Source organism: Mobula hypostoma, chromosome 10 (genome assembly GCF_963921235.1).
Source record: "Mobula hypostoma chromosome 10, sMobHyp1.1, whole genome shotgun sequence".
NCBI classification, from domain to species: domain Eukaryota; kingdom Metazoa; phylum Chordata; class Chondrichthyes; order Myliobatiformes; family Myliobatidae; genus Mobula; species Mobula hypostoma.
In genome coordinates, this window is record NC_086106.1 from 11371026 (window position 1) to 11393880 (window position 22855).

At 46.7% G+C, this 22855-nt stretch overlaps 1 protein-coding gene across 1 annotated transcript in view; it reads left to right on the forward strand.

Moving 5' to 3' along the window:
* LOC134353243 (mitogen-activated protein kinase kinase kinase kinase 5-like) overlaps positions 1–22855 on the forward strand; it is a 181287-nt gene that overhangs the window by 14326 nt on the left and 144106 nt on the right. The window contains exon 2 of the mRNA XM_063061274.1: positions 12122–12179. Within this exon, the coding sequence (XP_062917344.1) occupies positions 12122–12179 (58 nt within the window). The remainder of the gene's footprint in view (positions 1–12121; positions 12180–22855) is intronic.

The following is a 22855-nucleotide window of genomic DNA, read 5'->3' on the forward strand; positions in this document are numbered from 1 at the left end:
TGGGCCAGGTGGCCTGCACTGCATCCGTTTCCTTGCATTCTCCTTATCCGGGAGCTCCTTTGTCCCCCACCAATCCATTATCCAGGGCGGCACGATAGCTGGTGCAATCGATTTATAACCATCGCTGATGGCAGTTTGATTCCCGCTGCTGTCTAAAAGGAGTCTGTACGTTCTTCGCATGACCTTGTGGATTTCCTCCATGTGAACGTAGAAAATAGAAATCTACAGCACATTACAGGCCCTTCGGCCCACAATGTTGTGCCGACCATGTAACCTACTCTAGAATTTCCCTACCACATACCCCTCTATTTTTCTAAGCTCCATGTACCTAAGAGTCTCTTAAAAGACCCTATTGTATCTGCCTGTACCACCATCGCTGGCAGTGCATTCCCACCACTCTCTGTGTGAAAATCATACTCCTGACATCCCCCTTGTACCTGTTTCCAGGCTCCTTAAAACTATGCCCCCTCGTGTTAGCCATTTCAGCCCTGGGGAAAAAGCCTCTGACTATCCACATGATCAATGCCTCTCATCATCTTGTACACCTCTATCAGGTCACCTCTCATCCTCCGTCGCTCCAAGGAGAAAAGGCCGAGTTCACTCAACCTATTCTCATAAGGCATGCTCCCCAATCCAGGCAACATCCTTGTAAATCTCCTCTGCCCTCTCTCTATAGTTTCCACATCCTTCCTGTAGTGAGGTGACCAGAACTGAGCACAGTACTCCAAGTGAGGTCTGACCAGGGTCCTATATAGCTGCAACATTACCTCCCAGCTCTTCAACTCAATCCCATGGTTAATAAAGGCCAACACACCACATGCCTTCTTAATAATAAGGGTGCTTGGTTTCCTCTCATGTTCCAGCGACGATGGTTAGGGCTGGTAAGTCTTGGGCAAGTTGGGTTAGTAAGCTCTTGGCGCCAGAAGCGTGGCGACATTTGCAGGCTGCCCCCAGCACAATCCTCGCTCACTTGATCTGACACAAACGACGGGTTTCACTGTATCTTTCAATGATTTGATGTACTACTTATTTACTTAAAGATAGAGTGCTGGATAGCCCAATAGGTTGCATTGCCCAGCAAGCCCCAATTTAACCCTAGCCTAATCACAGGACAATTTATGATGATCAGTTAACCTTCCAACCTGGTACGACTTCGAACTGTGGCAGGAAACCCTTGCGTTCCACAGGGAGAGACGTACAAACTCGTTGCAGGTGGCAAAGGAACTCCGATGCCCCGAGCTGTAATCACCTCGCGCCAACCGTTTCGCTGCCATTTCGGGGAGCTCATTGTGGGACGGGAGATGTTGGAGTAGGACAGCATCGCGGGCCGAGTGGCCTGTACTGTGACGTACTCTTCTGGATTGATCCCCTGGCGCGGAGCATTCCGCCCATGAGGTGGTGACGCCTGTCTGCACGATGCAGGTCAAAGCCTATCCAATCGATTGGTCTCCTCCCAGCTGATTGTGCTATCCGGCTGGCCTCAGCCACTGCAAGGGTGTAAGAGAAGGAGTCAGCCACCATCCTCCTCACACCCGCCCCACCGTTAGACACGATGATTACCCACTGAGCACATCTAGAAGAAGGGCTGCCTCAGGGAAACAGCATCCATCGTCAAACACCCCCACCATCCAGACCATTCTTGTCGCTACTACCATTGGGCAGTGGGTACTGTACAGAACCCAGAAGAGCTACAGGCCTCCTTAAAGAGAGCCCTGGAGCAACACCACCAAGGAGGCTTACGGACAGTTTCGAGGATCAGCTGGAAGGACACTGTGACGATGGCGTCCATCACTAACGACCCCCATCACCCAGGACATGCCCTTTTCTCACTGTTACCATCAGGTAGGAGGTACAGAAGCCTGAAGGCACACACTCAGCGATTCAGGAACAGCTTCTTCCCCTCTGCCATCCGATTTCTGAATGGACATTGAACCCGTGAACACTACCTCACTACTTTAAAAAAATTTTGCACTATTTATTTAATTTAACTCTTTAATTCAGTTTTATTCTCTGTTGTTATGTATTGCTTCGTGCTGATGCTTCAAAGACGACAAGTTTCACGACGTATGCCGGAGCTATTAAACCCGATTCTGTTTCTGATTCTAACACCAGTGTACTGGAGGAGGCCAACATGAACAGCATCTTCTCCATGATAAAGCAACACCAACTCGATGGATAGGTCATGTCCCCTGGATGACAAACTCATGTCTCTCCAATCAGATCCTTTATTCCCAGTTGATGGAAGGTCAGCGAGCCCCTGGTGGGCAAAGGGGAGTAAGGACCACTTGAGGACCCTCCCCTTAAGAGTACATCAAACTTGGAGAGCAAAGGCTTCAAAGATTACAGCCTGACGAAATTGAACATGGCGTCTGAAAACTGGGAAGATATTGCGTTCAACAGGTGGAGCTGGAGCTGCTCAAAAGGGATCTGTTCTACCTGGACCTCCGCTGTGCCACCGAGAACAAGCGTCAGCTGTGAAAGGAGAGACTGAACAATGAAAAGACCCGAGCACTAACCGCGACCACCACTTACTTGTGCCCACGCTGCGGCAGAAAATGTGGGTCCCGGATTGGCGTCTACAGCCTCCTGAGGACCAACCAATTCCCCCTGAGGAGAACATCGTACATGACTTGGGAGTGATCTCCTACTTGCACCTCAGGAGGTACAGGAGCCTTGGGGTCCCACACCACCAGATTTAGGAATAGTCACTACCCTTCAACTATCAGGCTCCTAAACTGGCGTGGATGACCTACTCAACACTGAACTGATTCCTCAACCTACAGATTCACTCTCAAGGAGTTTTCAGCTGGTGTTCTTAATATTAGTTATAGTTTTATTTACACAGCCTGTCTTCTTTTGCAAGTTAGTTGTTTGTTAGTCTTTATAAGATCATATGATACAGGAGCAGAATTGGGCCATTTGGCCCATCGAGTCTACTCTGCCACTTAATCATGGCTGATCCATCTCCTGCCTTCTCCCCGTATCCCTTCATGCCCTGACCAATCAATCTCTGCCTTAAATATACCCACTGACGTGGCCTCCACAGCTGCCTGTGGCAATGAATTCCACAGATTCACCACTCTCTGGCTAAAGAAATTCCTCTCTCCGTTCTAAAAGGACGCCCCTCTATTCTAAGGCTGTGTCCTCTGGTCTTAGACTCTCTCACCTCAGGAAACTCCCTCTTCACATCCACTCTATCAAGGCCTTTCACCATTCAATAGGTTTCAATGAGGTCACCCTTCATTCTTCTGAATTCCAGTGAGCACAGGCCCAGAGCAATCAAACACTCTTCATATGACAAGCTGTTTAATCCTGGAATCATTTTCGAGAACCTCCTTTGAACCCTCTCCAGTTTCAGCACATCCTTTTTTAAGATAAGGGGCCCCAAACTGCTCTCAATGTGTCGTACTTCATGAATTCTATCGTATTTCTTTATTTTCTTGTATTTGCCTGCAAGAAAATGATTCTCAAGGTAGTATATGGTAACACATACATACTCTGAGAATAAGTGACAATAACCATATACAACCCTTGTAGGCATACTCAGTAAATCCATAGTAGGATAATAACCATAATAGAATCAATGGAAGATCGCCCTAACTTGGGTGTTCACCCATCGTGCGAAAGACACCCGACTGTGGAAATTCAAAAAGAAAGAAAGAAATAAGCAATTAGTATAAAGACCATAAAACAAAGGAGCAGAAGTAGGCCATTCGGCCCATCGAGTCTGCTCCGCCATTTTATCATGAACTGATCCATTCTCCTATTTAGTCCCACTCCCATGCCTTCTCCCCATAACCTTTGATGCCCTGACTACTCAGATACCTATCAATCTCTGCCTTAAATACACCCAATGACTTGGCCTCCACTGCTGCCCGTGGCAACAAATTCCATAGATTCAGCACCCTCTGACTAAGAAAATTTCTTCGCATTTCTGTTCTGAAAGGGCGCCCTTCAATCCTTAAGTCTTGCCCTCTCGTACTAGACTCCCCCATCATGGGAAACAACTTTGCCACATCCACTCTGTCCATACCTTTCAACATTCGAAATGTTTCTATGAGGTCTCCCCTCAATCTTCTAAACTCCCAAGGAATATAGTCCAAGAGCGGATAAATGTTCCTCATATGTTAACCCTCTCATTCCTGGAATCATTCTAGTGAATCTTCTCTGTACCCTCTCCAACGTCAGCACATCCTTTCTTAAATAAGGAGACCAAAACTGCCCACGGTTCTCCAAGTGAGGTCTCACCAGTGCCTTATAGAGCCTCAACATCACATCCCTGCTTCTATACTCTATTCCTCTAGAAATGAATGCCAACATTGCATTCGCCTTCTTCACTACCGACTCAACCTGGAGGTTAACTTTAAGGGAATCCTGTACGAGGACTCCCAAGTCCCGTTGCATCTCAGAACTTTGAATTCTCTCCCCATTTAAATAATAGTCTGTGCGACCATGAGAGGAAGAGTCCTTGAAAGTGAGCCATAGGTTGTGGGAACATTTTAATGATGGGGCAGGTGAAGTTGTCGCCTTTGGTTCAAGAGCCTGAGAGTTGAGGGGTAAAAACTATCCCTGAACATGGTGGTGCGAGTCCTGAGGCTCCTGTACCTTCCTCCTGATGGCAGCAGCGAGAAGAGAGCATGACCTGGGTGGTGGAGGTCCCTGAAGATGGATGCTGCTTTCCTGCCTCAACGTTTCATGCAGATGTGCTCATTGGAGGGGAGGGCTTTACCCGCGATGGACCGGGCCGTATCCTCTACTCTTTTTTTGTAGGATTTTCCATTCAAGGGCATTGGAGTTTCCAAACCAGGCTGTGATGCAGCCAGTTGACATACTCTCCACCAGACATCTATAGAAGTTTGTCAAGGTTTTAGACGTTGCGCTGAATCTTCGTGAATGCCTAAGGAAGTAAGGCCTGAACTCCTATGTCTCAGTTGAGAGACAGGCTGAGCCTTTGACCAGTCTCTCTCTCCCAGTGACTCACTGCTGCAGGAGAACGGTGCTGGGTGTTGACGCGGTTTGTGGATTGTAATCTACAGTTTACGTTACAATGTGTTTCTCGTTTCTGGTCACTTTTTTTAATCGCTATTTTGCGCGATTTTGATCGGGGCAGACTGACTCGGCGGCCTGCAGTCAACAAATGACCCAGTGCTAAATTGAACTGAACATTACTAGACTGTTTCAATGACTCTGTGGTTTGACGTTTAGTATTGTGTTTTTTTTTGTTCGTTTTTTGCCATTTGCGCAGTTCGTTCTTTTTTTTTTGCACATTGGGTGTTTGATGTTTTCTTTGAATAGTCTGTCTTTGCTTTGTGGCTGCCTGTGGGAAAGTGAATCTCAGGGTTGTATACTGCTTTCATACTTTGATAATACATGTGCTTTGAATCTTTGAACTCGTGTCTCAACTCCCCTGTGCTGCTTACCAACAGGCCTCAAACCCTTCATCTTTCACAAGTGTGTATCAGAAGTAATTCTTCTGATTCAGTCTCCCCCACACCTGGGGCAGAGAATTTCAGATGCTCCCAGCCGGTGGCGAAAAGAAACTTCCACTGGTGTCTGTTTTAAATGACTGAGTCATTATCTTGAAAGAAAACCATACAACCTGCTGCAGGAAGTGAGCCAGTGAGACTTCATCTGCGGAGCGAAATGGACAGTTGACATTTCACCCAGCCCGGCTGAAGGGTTGCGTCTGAGACGCTGACTTGTCCGTTTCCCTCTGCCGAGGCTGTTCGGCCCACTCAGTTCCTCCAGCAGTTGGTTACTGTTCCACACTCTAATCGAGTGTCTCCCTGCCTCCTCGATTCGGGCAGGCGGGGCTCGTCAGCCGTGGCTGGCAGCTCGTCCAGGAGAGGGAGAGCTCTGACCTCAAACCCCCGCCGCCTTGCGGCTGTACCCACTCATGGGGAAGGCTTCGGGAGTAAACCCCGAGGGGAAAATTTGGAGCTGGAGTCCCTAAGGCCGCCCTACGTTGAGTTCAACGCTGACTGGCAACGCCATTGGTGCCAAACTGTATCGGTCTCTGCCATTCCTGCACGGAGAGGGGCAGAGCCCGCTGCATGGGCGACAGCGTGCTCTCCACATCCTCCTCTCCCCGGCTTGTGCATACGGCTAGTACGCAACATACGCGGTCAACCCTGAGCGGCGAAGGGCTTCAGTCTCCTCATTCTGGGCTCTCCCCTGAGTGGAAACATGCTGGCGTCTCTCCTGTCATGTCCCCGTAGCGTCTGACATGTCTGAATGGAGCCACCCCCACATTCTCCTAAGACCGCAGTGAATGCACACCACCCCTATTTGTCACGCGCTCACCTTGGGTCCTTGTGGAACTGCTCAGTTTATGACCGTGATGTGGACATTCTGGAGGTGAGATGTCAATGATTGAGACTAACACAGGTCAACCTGTGACCAGGTGGGCCTTCAGTGAATGAGACCCAAGAGCAAAATCTGTTGGAATTACTGGAGGCCTGCTATCTCTGACAGGAGAAGATCAAACCACCTATCTTTGTTCAATAGTGTTTCCCTCCCGTCAATGTCCTGAACGTCGCCATTGACAAGAAACTCAACCAGACCTGCCTCATGATGCTCAAAGTAAATTTATTATTGAAGTACATATATAGCCTTGAGATTTATTTTCTTAACAAGTTAGGATATAAACACCTGCAATGGTTGTTACATAGGCTTACATACAACATTTTGGACCAGAAGAAATGGTCCAGAAGAGATATATGGAAATTATTATTAATCCACTATTATTACTATTTTTCTTAACAACTAATATCATTACTTAGCCTAATAGATTAGAATTTCAACTGTACATAATTATCTATTTAAGTGTCTAATTTCTTTTTATATCATCTTAATGTGTACTTTAGGAATGTATAAATAATTTATAGTTTTATACTTATAAAAAAAATGGAAAAGGTTATAGATGTGAAAAACGTACATGATACTTGTGAATTCCTTATCCAAATAAAAATAAAAAATTTTTAAAAAAGAGATTCATTTTCTTGCAGGCGTTCTCAGTAAGTAGAAAGAGACACCGTAGTGAGTGAAAGAGCCATTAAGCACATCTACACGGAGCACTGTCTGTCACAGGAAAGCAGCAGCCATCATTATCATGATGGCCAGGCCAGGCTCTCTGCTTGCTGCCCCCATCAGGAAGAGGGTACAGGAGCCTCTGGACCCGCACCACCAGGTTCAGGAGCAGTTATTACCCCTCAACCATCAGGCTCCTGGACCAGAGCGGGTAACTTCACTCACCCTACCACTGAAATGGTCCCACAACCTATAGACGCAGTTTCAAGGACTCTTCATCTCGTGTTTTCGGTATTTATTGTTTAGTTATTTATTTTTTTTTTCTTTCTTTTTTTATTCATACAGTTTGTTGTCTTTGGCAGGCTGGCTGTCCGTCCTGTTGGGTGTGGTCTTTCATTGATTCTGTTACGGTTATTGGATTTAATGAGTATGCCTGCAAGAAAGTTGAATCTCGGGGATGCATATGGTGGCAAATATGTTCTTCGATAATAAATTTTCTTTGAGCTTCAGAATCAATGAAAAAAAACCCACACAACAAGACAGGCAAACAACCAGTGTGCAAAAGACAACAAACTGCGCAAATGCAAAAAGGAAAAAACAAACAAACAAGCAAGCAAGCAAGCAATAAATATGGAGAACCTGAGATGAAGAGTGTGGCTGCAAGGAGAGGTCAGATGCTGGTCAGTACATATTTGGGAAAGGCTACAGGAAGTGGTGGATACAGGCAAAGTCTCACTGTTGAACAACTTTACATGAAGTGCTGCTGTGTTCCATGTTTCTGTGGTTCTACAACTTGGTTCCACCATTCTTCTTTGTTTTGTGGCTGTCTGTGAGGAAGAAGAATTTCAGGGTTGAATACTGCATGCATACTTTGATAATAAATCCACTTTGAACTTTGAACAAGAAAGCGGCGTCCTTCATCACAGACCCCTGCCATCCGGACTATGCCCTCCTCTGACTCCTACCAACAGCAGGAGGTACAGGAGCCTCGGGAACAGCTACTATCTCACAACCATCGGGCTCCTGTACCAGGGTGGATGATTTCACTCACCACAACACCAAACTGATCCTACAACCTACAGACTCACTTTCAAGATCTCTTCACAGCTCATGTTCTCAGTTTGATGTGGCGGTGTTCGCCGAGCTCGGCAATTAGCTTGCAGACCTTTCATTACCAGTCGAGGCGACATCCTCAGTGCGCAGTAATTGTGTTCTCAGTATTATGTTTTGGTATTTCCACAGTTTGTCTTCTTTGGCACATTGGTTGTTTGTCAGTCTTTGTGTGTGTGTTTTTCTTTTTGCAGATTCTATTATATTTCTTTGTCCCGTTGCTAATGTCTACAGGAAAATGAATCTCAAGTTTGTAAATATGTAACATGAACTCAGTTTGACAGTAAGTTTACTTTGAGTGTGAACTTTGATGAAACTTTCCACGATTTACAAGGCTCGTACCTAGATGAGACTCAATATATTTAGCGACAGGGGTGGCACGCTAATGTTGTGATTGGCGTAATCCTGTCATAATGCAAGAAACCTGGGTTCATTTCCGCCATTTTCTGTAAGGAGTTTGTACCTTCTGCCCGTGAGCGTGAGGGTTTCCTCTGGGTGCTCTGGTTTCCTCCCACATTCCCAAAGGCGTACGGGTTAGTCAGTTAATTGTTCACAGGGGTGTAATAGGACAGCGAGGACTTGTTGGGCCGGAAGGACCTGTTCAAAGGGTTCAAGGTTCATTTATTGTCAAAGTATTAGATTAGATTAGAGTATGAGGACACTCAGTCCTCGTTTATTGTCATTTAGTAATGCATGCATTAGGAAATGATACAGTGTTCCTCCAGTATGATATCACAGAAACTCAAGACAGACCAAGACTAAAAAACTGACAAAAAACACATAATTATAACATATAGTTACAACAGTGCAAAGCAATACCGTAACTTGATAAAGAACAGACCATGGGCACAGTAAAACAAAAGTCTCAAAGTCCTGATAGTCCCATCATCTCATACAGACGGTAGGAGGGAGAAAACTCTCCCTGCCATGAACCTCCAGCACCGCAAACTTGCCGATGCGGCACCCTGGAAGCACCCGACCACAGCCGACTCTTGTATGCATGCAGTTATACAAGCCTGAGATTTATCTTCCCCACAGGGAGCCACGAAACAAAGAAACAGCATGGAACCCGTTCAAAGAGGGGGAAAAAAAATCATCAACCCCTCTTCCCCCACGCCCCACCACACGCAAAGAGCAACAAGTTACCGTGCTGTTTCTCCAAATGAACCAAAGCAGATCTCCATCCTGGTCCTGAGATGTCAGTGGACCTTGTTGGGATCTGTTGGGATGACCAGGACTGGTAATCTTGCATCATCTGTTCTTGGCAATGGGCACATTGAAAAGGGCAGCTTCCCATTTTCATATGCTGTTGTCATGGAAACATTTGTTTGAAAGAACTGAGAATCTGAACTCAGTGATGGCTGGAGATCTGGTGACTGTGACACAGACACACTCCCATCCTGAACTTCTAAAAACACACCGTAATGTGCTCGATGTCATGAACAGGGCAAACACAAAAAGAGAAATAATGTATGAATTCATGAAAAGGCACCGTAACTTCATTGGACATGTGATTATGAAAGAGGAGTTAGAATGCACGGTAATTATGGGAAAGATTGAAGGGAAGAAAGCAAGAGGAAGACAAAGACAAATGATGATGGAGACAGCAGCCAGAGAACTGGAAATGAATACCAATGAATTGATCCACTGGACCCGAAACAGGAGTGTGTGGGCCATGGTAGTCAAACTCAAACTGGGCGTGGCACCTGATGATGATAATATGCTCAGTCTCCGGACTGGTACATTGTCCAATCAGACAGAGACTCCCAACTAGTGTGTTGTCCAATCAGACAGAGACTCAGGACTGGTGTGTTGTCCAATCAGACAGAGACTCCCAACTGGTGCGTTGTCCAATCAGACAGAGACTCAGGACTGGTGTGTTGTCCAATCAGACTGAGACTCCTAACTGGTGTGTTGTCCAATCAGACTGAGACACCTGACTGGTACGTCGTCCAATCAGGCAGAGACTCAGGACTGGTGTGTTGTCCAATCAGACTGAGACACCCGACTGGTACGTTGTCCAATCAGGCAGAGTCTCCGGACCGGTACATTGTCCAATCAGGCAGAGTCTCCGGACCGGTGTGTTGTCCAATCGGACAGACTTCAGACTGGATCTCCAGGCTGGTACTGAGGGATTTCAAAGGGCAGGCTATAGGGTTTCCTTGGACTGTTGAACACCTTGGAATAAACAGTCAGTGTTTCGGAGTGAGATCCTTCATCAGGACTGGAAAGGGAAGGGGCAGAAGGCAGAATAAGGAAGTGGGGGAAGGGAAGCCTAGGCTGACAGCCTGGCAGTTTTCTGGGTATGCCTGGAGAAAGAGTGCGCACTGTAAATGGGTACCATGGAGATTTTCGGGGACAATGGGTCACCATGGGGTAAATTACATAAGATCATAAAATATTGGAACAGAACTAGGCCATTTCATCATGGCTGATCCAATTTTTCTCTCAGTCCCAATCTCCTGACTTCACCCCATACCCCTTGATTCCCTGACCAGCCAAAAATCTATCAACCTCTGCCTTAATTATACTGAATAACTGTTCCTCCACAGATTTGCCACTCTCTGGCTAAAGAAATTCCTCCTCATCTCTATTCTGAGGCTGTGTCCTCTGGTACTAGACTCCCTCAATGGAGGAAACAACCTCCCCCACATCCATTCTATCGAGGCCTTTCACCACTTGATAGGTTTCAATGAGATCTCTCCTCATGAGACTGAAGTCCAGTGAGCACAGGCCCAGAGCCATCAAATGCTCCTCATATGATAAGCCTTTCGATCCAGGAATCATTTTCGTGAACCTCCTTTGAACCCTCTCCAATGTCAGCTCATCCTTTCTCAGATAAGGCACCCGTCCAAAACTGCTCACAATACTTTGTGAGGTCTCTCCAGTGCTTTATAAAATCTCAACATTACATCCTTCCTTTTATACTCTAGTACTCTCGAAATGAATTCTAACATCGCGTTTGTCTTTCTCACTGCTGACTCAACCTGCAAATTAACCTTCAGGGAATCCTACATGATTAGATACAGAGTGAAGCTCCCTCTACACTGTCCCATCACACACTCCCAGGGCAGGGTCAGTGTGGGCTAGATACAGAGTGAAACTCCCTCTACACCGTCCCATCACACACTCCCAGGGCAGGGTTAGTGTGGGTTAGATACAGAGTGAATTTCCCTCTACGCCGTCCCATCACACACTCCCAGGGTAGGGTTAGTGTGGGTTAGATACAGAGTGGAGCTGTCTCTACACCGTCCCATCACACACTCCCAGGGCAGGGACAGCACGGGTTGGATACAGAGTGAATCTCCCTCTACACTGTCCCATCACACACTCCCAGGACAGGGACAGCACAGGTTGGATACAGAGTGAATCTCCCTCTACACTGTCCCATCACACACTCCCAGGACAGGGACAGTACAGGTTAGATACAGAGTGAATCTCTCTCTACACTGTCCCATCACACACTCCCAGGGCAGGGACAGCACGGGTTAGATACAGAGTGAATATCCCTCTACACTGTCCCATCACACACTCCCAGGACAGGGACAGCATGGGTTAAGATACAGAGTGAAGCTCCCTCTACACTGTCCCATCACACACTCCTAGGACAGGGACAACACGGGTTAGATACAGAGTGAATCTCCCTCTACACTGTCCCATTACACACTCCCAGGACAGGGACAGCACGGGTTAGATACACAGTGAAGCTCCCTCTACACTGTCCCATCACACACTCCTAGGACATGGTTTAGATACAGAGTGAATCTCCCTCTACACTGTCTCCAATGCAGCGAGGGATACAATGCTTATCGAACTATTGCAGAGTAATTTATTATCAGTGTAATAAATTCAAAGTAAATTTATTATCAAAGTACATAAATTATTTTGTGATTCACTTTCAGTACTCTAAGGTTGTGCGTATGTACAGAGTGCACTGATGCAAAATGAAATCCTTGTAACCAAATCCTTCTGTTATTTCCAGGCCCGGCAAAAGCATACCGGCCAACTGGCGGCCGTGAAGATCATCAAGATGGAACCGGGTGAGTCCCCCTTGATTTAAACGTTAGCTGGAAGAGGTGTTCACAGGGAAGAAACCTGTGGCTGTGTGGAACAGCCCTGACATGGCAGGGTACTGATGTTAATAGATCTCATTGAGCCGTGTCCTCAGACAGTAGCTCACCCCTTTGCGGACTGTGGGCTTGCAAGGAGAGTGTGGAGAAAGATGCAAGTGTTGTGTATTTAATATTTGAGTAATATTGTTTGATTAAGCACTCTTTGTTGTTTACGCAATTCATTGCGGGTTCTGTGCTTTACGCTTACGACTGTGAGGCTAAGCACATCTCCAATGCCGTGTTCAAGTTTGCTGGTGACACCGCTGTCGTAGGCCCGTTCTAAAGGCGGCGATGAACCAGCGTACAGGAGGGAGATCTGGCCGAGTGGGGTCGCGGTAACAGCCTCTTGCTCAACGCCAGCAATTATAGAGTTCAGGAGAAGGAGACGAGAGGTTCACGAGCCGGGCCTCATCGGAGGATCGGAGGCGCAGAGGGTTAGCAGCTTTAAATTCCTGGACGTTATTGTTTGGAAGGACCGGTCCCAGGCTCGGCAGGCAAGTGCGATTATGATGAAAGCACGGCAGTATGTCTATTTCCTTTGGAGTTTGTGGAGATTTGGCATGACATTTAAAACTTTGAGAAACTTCTGTTGATGTGTGGTGGAGAGTATATTAACTGGCTGCATTACGGCCTGGTATGGGAACACCAATGCCCTTGAATAGAAAATCCTACAAAAAGTAATGGATTATGGCCCAGTCCGTCACGGGTAAAGCCCTCCCAACCATAGAGCACATCTACACGGAATGCTGTTGTAGGAAAGCAGCATCCATCATCAGCGGTTCCCACCGCCCAGGCCATGCTGTCTTCTCGCTGCTCTCATCAGGAAGAAAGTACAAAAGCCTCCGGACCCACCCCACTAGGTCTAGGAGCAGGAGGAAGGCCAAATTTGATGGCATCAGAAATGATTTGTCAAGTGTGGAATGGGACAGGAAGTTTTCAAGCAAAGGTGTCTTTGAAAAGTGGGAGGCCTTCAGGAGTGAAACTTTGAGAGTACAAAGCTTGTATGTGCTTGTCAGAATAAAAGGTAAGGTAACAGGTGTAGGAAACCTTGGTTTTCAAGAGATATTGAGGCTCTGGTTAAGAAAAAAAAGGGTGCATAGCAGGTATAGGCAAGTAGGAACAAATGAGATACTTATGGAATGTAAGAAATGCAAGAGAACGCTTAAGAGGGCTATAAGAAGGCCTGAAGTTGCCCTAAACATAGAAACATAGAAAATAGGTGCAGGAGTAGGCCATTCGGCCCTTCGAGCCTGCACCGCCATTCAGTATGATCATGGCTGATCATCCAACTCAGAACCCTGTACCTGCCTTCTCTCCATACCCCAAAAATCCCAAGGGATTTTTCAAATATGTTCAGAGCAAACAGATTGCAAGGAACAAGATTGGTCCGCTGGAAGACCAGAATGGTAATCCATGTGTGGAGCAGAAACAGACGAGGGAGATCTTACTTAATTTTTTTGCATCTGTATTTACTGGAGCTGGATACAGAGTGAGGCAAAATGGTATCAACTTCGTAGACCCTGTACAGATTACAGAGGAGGGGGTGTTTGCTATCCCGAGGCAAATCAAGGTGGATAAATTCTCAGGGCCTGACAAAGTGTTCCCTTGGAGCCTGAGCTGAGATATTTAAAACATCCTTAGCAACAGACTAGGTACCTAAGGATTGGAGGATAGCTAATGTTGTTCCATTGTTTAAGGAAGGCTCTAAACATAAACCAGGAAATTGTATATAGGCTGGTGAGTCTGACATCAGTTGTGGGAATGTTATTGGAAGATATTCTAAGAGATCTGATATGTCAGTATTTGAATAGATGTGGACTGATTAAGGATAGTCAATGTGGCTTTGTACGTTGTAGGTCATGTCTAAACAATTTTATAGTGTGTTTTGGCTGGTGGGTTAATTGGCCGCTGCTAATTGCCCTTCATAAGTGGGTGAGGGGGTAGAACCTGGGGGGGGTTGTTGGAGGGGACGTGGAGAAAATACCACAGCGGTTAGCGCAATGCAACAACAGCACCACAATCCTCGCCGCAGCCTGTAAGGAGTTTGTACCCTCTCCCCATGACCGCGAGGGTTTCCTCCCACAGTCCAAAGGCGTACAGGTTAGTAGGTTAATTGTCACGTGTGGCACAAACCTATTGCAGCTCGGGGTGCTGGAGTTCAGAGTTCAGTTCCCGCGTCCTCTGTAAGAAGGTTTCTACGCCTTCCCCGTGGAACGCACGCGTTTCCACCGGGTGCTCTGGTCCCCCCCCCCCCACACAGTCCAAAGACCTGCCGGTTGGTAGGTTAATCGGTCGTTGAAAATTGTCCTGCGACACGGCGAGGGTTAAATCAGTGGGTTGCTAGGCAGTGCGTCTTGGTGGGCTGGAAGGGCCAGTTCAACGCTGCATCTCGAAAATAAAAAAAAATTGGGCTGTGCAGGCTTGTGGGCCAGAATGGCCTGGTACTATACCGTGTCTCTATAGATAAAAGAGAGAATTAGTCCGAGAGAGGGGGTGGTCTCTGAGGTGACAGGGACTCGAAAGGTTCAGCACTGGGTTTAGTATCACCGGCATGTGTCATGAAATTTTAACTTAGCGGCAGCAGTTGAATGCAATACATGATATAGAAGAGAGAAAATAAATCAATCAATCAATCAATCTATCAATTGTAGTGTACGTATATTGACTAGATTAAAAATCATGCAAAAAACAGAAATGATGTATATTAAAAAAGTGAGGTAGTGTTCACGGGTTCAATGTCCATTTAGGAATCGGATGGCAGAGGGGAAGAAGCTGTTCCTGAATCGCTGAGTGTGTGCCTTCAGGCTCCTGTATCTCCTACCTGGTGGTAACAGTGAGAAAAGGGCATGCCCTGGGTGCTGGAGGTCCTTAATAACGGACGCTGCCTTTCTGAGGCACCGCTCCCTGAAGATGTCCTGGGTACTTTGTAGGCTGGTACCCAGGATGGAGCCGACTAAAAATTTACAACCTCCTGCAGCTTCTTTCGGTCCTGTGCGGTAGCTCTGGTGAGGCGTATTGTGAGCAGTTTGGGGCCCATCATTTCAGAAAGGATGTGCTGAAACTGGAGAGGGTTCAAAGGAGATTCACAAAAATGATTCCAGGATTGAATGACTTGTCATATGAAGAGTGTTTGATGGCTCTGGGCCTCTACTCACTGGAATTCTGAAGGGGTGGCCTCATTGACACCAATTGAACATTGAAAGGCCTTGATAGAGTGGACTGTAGAGAAGATGTTTCCTGTGGTGGGGAGAGTCTAAGACCAGAGGGGCATCCTCTGAAGAGGAATTGCTTTCGCTGGAGATTGGTGAAACTGTGGCATTCTTTACCACAGGCAGCTGTGGAGGCATATTTAAGGCAGCAGTTGATGGATTCTTGACTGGTCAGGGCATGAACGGATACCGGGAGGGGGGAGGGGTAGGCAGGAGATTGGGGCTGAGAGGGAAAATGGATCAACCATGATGAAATAATGGAGCAGACTCGATGGGCCAAATGGCCTAATTCTGCTCTTGTATCTTATGTTCATATGATGTGGGACGTGTTCAGAGTTGTGGCTAAGACGAGGATTGTCTCAAGAACTCTTTACAGCTCCTGTTCTCAGTATAATTTTTATTTTGAGTAACAAGGATGACACTGGGAATGAAGGGGTTAACATATGGGGACCGTTTGGCCGTTTTGGGACTGTACTCACTGGAATTTAGAAGGATGCGGGGGTGGGGTGGGGGATCTCATTGAAACCTATTGAATGTTGAAAGGACTAGATAGGGTGGATGTAGAGATGATGTTTCTTGTAGTGGGGGTATCCAGAACAGGAGGGCACAGCATCAAAATTGAGGGGCGAGCTGTTAGTACAGAGGTAAAAAGGAATGTTTTTTAGTCAGCGTAGTGAATCTGTGGAATGCTCTGTCACAGACAGCGGAGGAGGCCAAGTCCGTGGGTATACTGAAGGCAGAAATTAATAGTTTCCTGATTGGTCAGAGCATCAGAGGATATGGCGAGAAGGCAGGTGTATGGGATTGACTGGGATCCGGGATCAGCCACGATGAATGGCAGAGCAGACTCGATGGGCTGAATGGCCTAATTCTGCTCCTATGTCTTATGATCTAACACACACACAATGCTGGATAAACTCAACAAGGCCAGGCAGTGTGTGTGATATTTTTTACATGCACACTTTTCCTTTTGTCTGTTTATGTCTAGGTTTTTGTAAAACTCTATTATATCTCTTTATTTTCCTGTAAATGCCAACATGAAAAATGAATCTTGAAGCAGTATATGGTCACATATCCTGAACATATTTTGTCAGCAACTTTATTTTGAACTTTGATGGTCTAACTACAGAGACTTCAAAGTCAAAGTCAAGTGTATTGTTATATGTGAAAATGCAGGTCTGCACGGGTGCAATGCAAAGCATGCTTATCGCAGCATCGGTGCTGTCGTGCCATGTTGGTGCCGGAAGGTGTAACAACCCATTCGGGCGAGTTGGCCATTAATGCAAACGGCGCACCTCACTGATTATTTCAATGTGAAGCAGGGATGTGATGCTGAGGCTTTATAAGGCACTGGTGAGGCCTCACCTTGAGTATTGTGTACAGTTTTGGGCTTAGAAAAGATGTGCTGGCATTGGAGAGGTTCCAGAGGAGATTCACAAAGATGATTCCAGGATTGAAAGGGTTATCATACGAGTAACATTTAATGGCTCTGGGTCTGTGCTCACTGGAATTCAGAAGGATGAGGGGAGATCTCATTGAAACCTTTCGAATGTTGAAAGGCCTTGACAGAGTAGATGTGGAAAGGATGTTTCCCATGGTGGGGGAGTCTAGGACAAGAGGGCACAGCCTCAGGATAGAGGGGCGCCCTTTCAAAACAGAGGTGCGGAGAAATTTCTTTCGCCAGAAGGGTGGTGAATTTGTGGAATTTGTTGCCACGTGCAGCTGTAGAGGCCAGGTCGTTGGATGTAGTTAAGGCAGAGATTGATATGTTCTTGATTGGACATGGCATCAAAGGTTACGGGGAGAAGGCCGGGAACTGGGGTTGAGGAGGAGAAAGAAAAAGGGATCAGCCATGATTGAATGGCTGATCAGACTCGATGGGTCAGATGTCCTAATTCTGCTCCTATGTCTTATGGTCTAATGGTCTTATCATGTACACGCCTGAAAGGTAAATTTGAATCTTGAATCATAGGTACGTAGCATCAGAAACACAAAGTTTGCAGGAAAAACTAAAATTAAACACACGTTTTACAAAATTAGACAAGAAAGACCCCAATTAGTACAAAGAAAAAACCCAAGTTGATTTTCGTGTAAAGAAATCATAGTCTTGCGATACTAAGGCAGTAATTAGGGCTGTGGAGGCTGCTTCCAGAACTGAATAGTTGAAGAGAAGTAATAGTGCTACAAAAAGTAGTGGATACAACCCAGTCCATCACTGGTAAAGCCCTCCCCACACTAAGCCCATCGCTGTCGCAGGAAAGCACCATTCTTCATCAGGGACCTCCACCACCCAGGACATGCTCTCTTCTCACTGCTGCCATCAGGAAGAAGGTACAAGACCCTCAGATCTCTCACAACCAAGTTCAGGAATATTTACCACCCCTCAGCCATCAGGCTCTTGAACCAGAGGAGATAACTTCGCTTGACTTCACTTGCCCCATCATTGAAATATTCCCACAACCAATGGACTCACTTTCAAGAACTGTTCATCTCCTGTTCTCAATACTTATTGCTTATTTATTTATTATTATTTCCTTCTTTTTGTATTTGCGCTGTTTGTTGTCTTTTGCACGCTGGTTGAAGGCCCAGGTTGGAGGGTCCAGAGACCCTAGGAATGAAAGGGTTAACACAGGAGCATTTGGTGGCTCTGGGCCTGTACTCGCTGGAGTTTAGGAGAGGGCGGGGGGGGGGTCTCATTGAAACCGACTGGATGTTGAAAGGCCGAGATAGAGTGGATGTGGAGAGGATGTTTCCTATAGTAGGGGAGCGTAGGAGAGCACAGCCTCTGAATAGAAAGGCAGAGGTGAGGAGGAATTTCTTTTAGCCAAAGAAATTCATTGCCACAGACTGCTGTGGAGGCCATATCATCGGGTATATTTAAAGCAGAGGTTGATGGGTTCTTGACTAGTCGGGGTGTGAAAGGTTACGGGGAAAAGGCAGGAGAATGGGGTTGAGAGGGACATGGATCAGCCATGATGAAATGGTGCAGACTTGATGGGCTGAATGGCCTAATTCTGCTCCTATATCTTATGGTCTTGTCTTAATTTTCTGCTATAACTTGCCCCTGGTTTTGTGGATGAGGGGGAGGTGATGCGAATGTGGCAGGAATAAAGTGAGAGAATTAATGATGAATAACCTGACGAAGGGTCTCGGCCTGAAACGTCGACTGCATCTCTTCCTACAGATGCTGCCTGGCCTGCTGCGTTCACCAGCAACTTTGATGTGTGTTGCATGAATAACATGAACAATTTTTTTTCAAAAGTTTCACTTCCTCAGAATTTTTTTTTGTTTATGATAGACCACTGGAAGCTGAACAAAAATATAATTTCAGACTACTTGTATCATGTAAAAATTTGGAGAAACAAAAAATGAACTTCTATTGACTATAATGCATTTAATTGCATAACAGTGCTGACGCCTTGCAATAGTTCAACTAGGCTATAAATGTTTTGTTGATGATTTTTGTCTGAGGCTTCTTGCTTAAGTCTCCAACAATAATCAGCCAGCATTGATGGATTCCAGTTGCCCTGATACAGTTTCTCCATGACTGCAATGTCCTGGTGAAACCTTTCACCATGCTCATCACTGACAGTACCAAGATTTGCAAGGAAGAAGTCTAAATGGGAATGAAGAAAATAAATCTTTAGTGGCATGTAGCATTTCATGGTTTTGTATGTTTGAAGCATGTTGTCAACCAGCTACACATAGTTTGGTGCTCTGTAGTTGCCAAGAAATTTTTAAGAATGTCCTCGAATGTCTTCCATGCGATTTTCTCCGGTCCCAGTAGAGGTTCTTTGAATTGGCGGCGTTTGATGATCTGTTTGATTTCTGGACCAACAAAAGCGCCTTCCTTAATCTTGGCATCAGTTATCCTGATTGGAATTATGAATTGGAATAACAAATATAGGCAATTTCAAAGAAATGGTGCGTGATAGGGAAATTTCACGGTGATTTTCATGATCAGCAGCCCAAAGTCTATTAGATACACCCAAAGGTATTCAGGAGGCAAACTCTTTGTTGTCCAGTGTAATCAGTGTAAATGGGTGGTTGATGGTTGGCACGGCATCAACGGGCTGAAGGGCTTGATTCTATATTTTGTCCTCATGTGAATCTATCAATAAATACACTGCCAGCTCTCTGTTCTGGCACGATTTGAGCAGGGCATGAGAAAGCGATTAGTTTAGACCAGGGGTTCCCAACCTTTTTATGCCATGGACCCCTACCTTTGAGCAATAGGTCCGTGGAGCCCAGGTTGGGAACACCTGGTTTAGACCATTGCACTGTTGTCTCAATTAGATTAGGTTATGAGGACACTCAGTCCTCGTTTATTGTCATTTAGAAATGCATGCATTAGAAAATGATACAACATTCCTCCAGAAAGATATCACAGAAACACAGGACAAACCAAGACTAAAACTGACAAAACCACATAATTATAACATATAGTTACAACAGTGCGAAGCAATACCATAATTTGATGAAGAGCAGACCATGGGCACGGTTTTAAAAAAAAGTCTGAAGTCTAGATAGCCCCATCATCTCACGCAGACGGTAGAAGGGAGAAGCTCTCCCCGCCATGAACCTCCAAGCGCCGCAAACTTGCCGATGCAGCACCATTGGAAGCACCCGACCACAGCGGACTCTGAGTCCATCCGAAAACTTCAAGCCTCCGACACCGAGCACCGAGCACCATCTCTGCTGAGCGCTTCGACCCTGCCCCGGCCACCGAGGAACAAGCAAAGCCGAGGACTCGGGGCCTTCTCCTCCGGAGATTCTGGACCACACAGTAGCAGCAGCAGCGAAACAGGCATTTCAGAAGTTTCGCCAGCTGTTCCTCCGTGCTCTCACGTCTGTCTCCATCAAATCAGGATTGTGCACGGCACCCTACTTGACAGATAACATTCATCGGAGTGGCCGCTGCGAGCTGCATCGTGTCGCCATCTTCTCAGTGACTTCCTCCTCCTTTGGAAACGGTTGGAGACAGAGGTTCCCTGGGAATGGTGACACAATTGGATTTGGAGGTGAGAAAGACGTAGAGTATCCCTGCCTTCATCAGTCCGGCCTTTGAGTAAAAGAGTCAGGAAATCATGACTTAAAGAAACTTGGTTCTGTTGCGTTTGGTGCATTGTGTGCAATCCTAGTAGCCACGTTGCAGGAGAGATGAAGAAGGTGCAGAGGAGGTTCACCTGGACGCTGTCTGAATCAAGAGTATTGGTTATTGTCTTGGAAATTGTTGGTTGCTATTGTGTTGTCTGTTAATGGTACAGTCCTGTGTTTTGTGCTTGGCACCGAACCGACAGTCAGATCTGGGATGTTCCGCATCCTGGCAATAAAGTGTTCTGATTCTAAGATGTCGGACAACGGTGGGTTTTCACCGGGTACAGCCACGTTGAAGCCTCAAGTGAGCACTGAGCTGAAATATGCCTTTCGATTTTGTGTTTTTCTCTTTTTTTTCGGTTGCTGTTTGCACACAGTTGGGGGAGGGGTTTGCCGTTTGAGGTTTTCCTTTGAACGGGCTGGTTCCGTGTCTCTCCTTGTTTCGTGCTGTCTGTGAAGAAGACGAATCTCAGGGTTGTGCACTGTGTGCGTACTTTGATGTTAAATGTACCTTGGAAGCTCGCCAGTGTTTCTACTTCCTCAGGAAGCCAGAGCAATTTCCCCGCCAAGCCTTGCCGATTTCTGCCAACGCCCCGCAGACAGCGTTTCTATCTATCTGGACACGTAACATTTGGTACGGCAGCTGCCCCGCACCTGACCGCAGGAGACTGCAGAGAGTTGTGGACACAGCTCAGCACGTCACGGAAACCCAGAATCTCCCCTGTGGACTCCACGCTTCTGGCTGCCTCAGTAAAGCAGCCAGCATCATCAAAGACTTCACCCACCCCTCTCCTCTCCTATTAGGCATAAGATACAAAATGCCTAAAAGCAGGAACCACCAGGTAGCTCCTCGCCCCACTGTGACCAGTCTCTCCAACAGGGCCTCTTGTGCAGGGAAATGCGACCTTGACCTTGCAGTCTGCCTCATTATAATATTGCACCTTTCATTGTGTACCCTGCACTGAACTTTCTCTGTGGCTGCCTCACTTTGTTCTGCATTGTTCCACCTCGAGGTGCTGTGTAATGATCTGTTCTGCGTGAACAGTCTGCAAGGCAAGCTTTTCGCTGTATCTTAGCGTATGTGAAAGTGATGATAAAAGAACCCATCGTTTCCTCCGGAGCACCAGAGTCGGAGGGGAGATCTGCTAGAGGCTTATAAAATTACGACAGGCATTGATTGATAGGGTACTCTGACAGTCAGAACGGGAGAAATTTGGTCCTCCCAGCTGCTGAACCTTGGCTGGGAGGACCCCAGTGTCCAGCCTGCCCCCCCGCCCCTGATGCAGGTTTGATTGGGAGACCACGCCGGTGACCTCTGTCCCATCACACGGAGCCTGAGAGCTGCTGTGCACACAGGCTCTGCGTGTGAGATGTGGCGGTCCCTTTCATGTGGCCCGGCTGCTTCCTGGTTGCCGCGGCAACCAGCAGGCCTACTTTCTCTGGGTGCTTCCGACTGCCGTGGGCAGGGGCCTGCGGTGGACGTACAGTGCCTGGATCTGAGTTCAGGCTGGGTGCAGGTCCTGCACCTCCAGGGGCTGGGTGGGAATGGGGGTGAGGTGCCCGATGCTTCACTAGAGGCCAAGACAGGGTGTGCAGCTTGGCCAATCCCAGAAACCCTCCGCCATGTTTCCACATCACTGGGGCTTCCACTGGGTCCAACTTCTTTGAACAGGAGGCGACGTGGGCTGAAAAAGGTTGTGTTGAGTTGGGATATCACAGATAGTGACCTGAATTTGAGCTTACTCTGAAATCTGTGCTCATACAGTAGTTCACTCTGCTCTGTCAATCAATGCTCTTGACAATGTATATTCATCAATAAATGGCATCACTTAATTAACAACGGACATTATCTAGCAAAAATAATTTATTTGTTAATTATTTTGCTGGTTAATATCCATTGCCAGTAAAAAAAAAATTCCCCGCTTCCCTCTTCCTCTATTCCACACTCCCCTCTTCTTCTATTCGCCACTCTGGCCTTTTACCTTTTCTCACCTGCCTATCTCTCCCCCCTTTGGGTCCCCTCCTCCTTCCCTTTCTCCTATGGTCCACTCTCTTCTCCTATCAGATTCCTTCATCTCCAGCCCTTGACCTTTCCCAGCCACTTGGTTTCACCTATCACCTTCCAGCTAGCCTCCTTCTCCTCCCCCCACCTTTTTATTCTGGCATTTTTCCCTTTCCTTCTCAGTCCTGATGAAGGGTCTCAGCCCGAAACGTCGACTGTCTGTTCATCTCCATAGATGCTGCCTGACCTGCTGAGTTCCTCCAGCATTTTGTGTGTGGTGCTCTGGATTTCCTGCA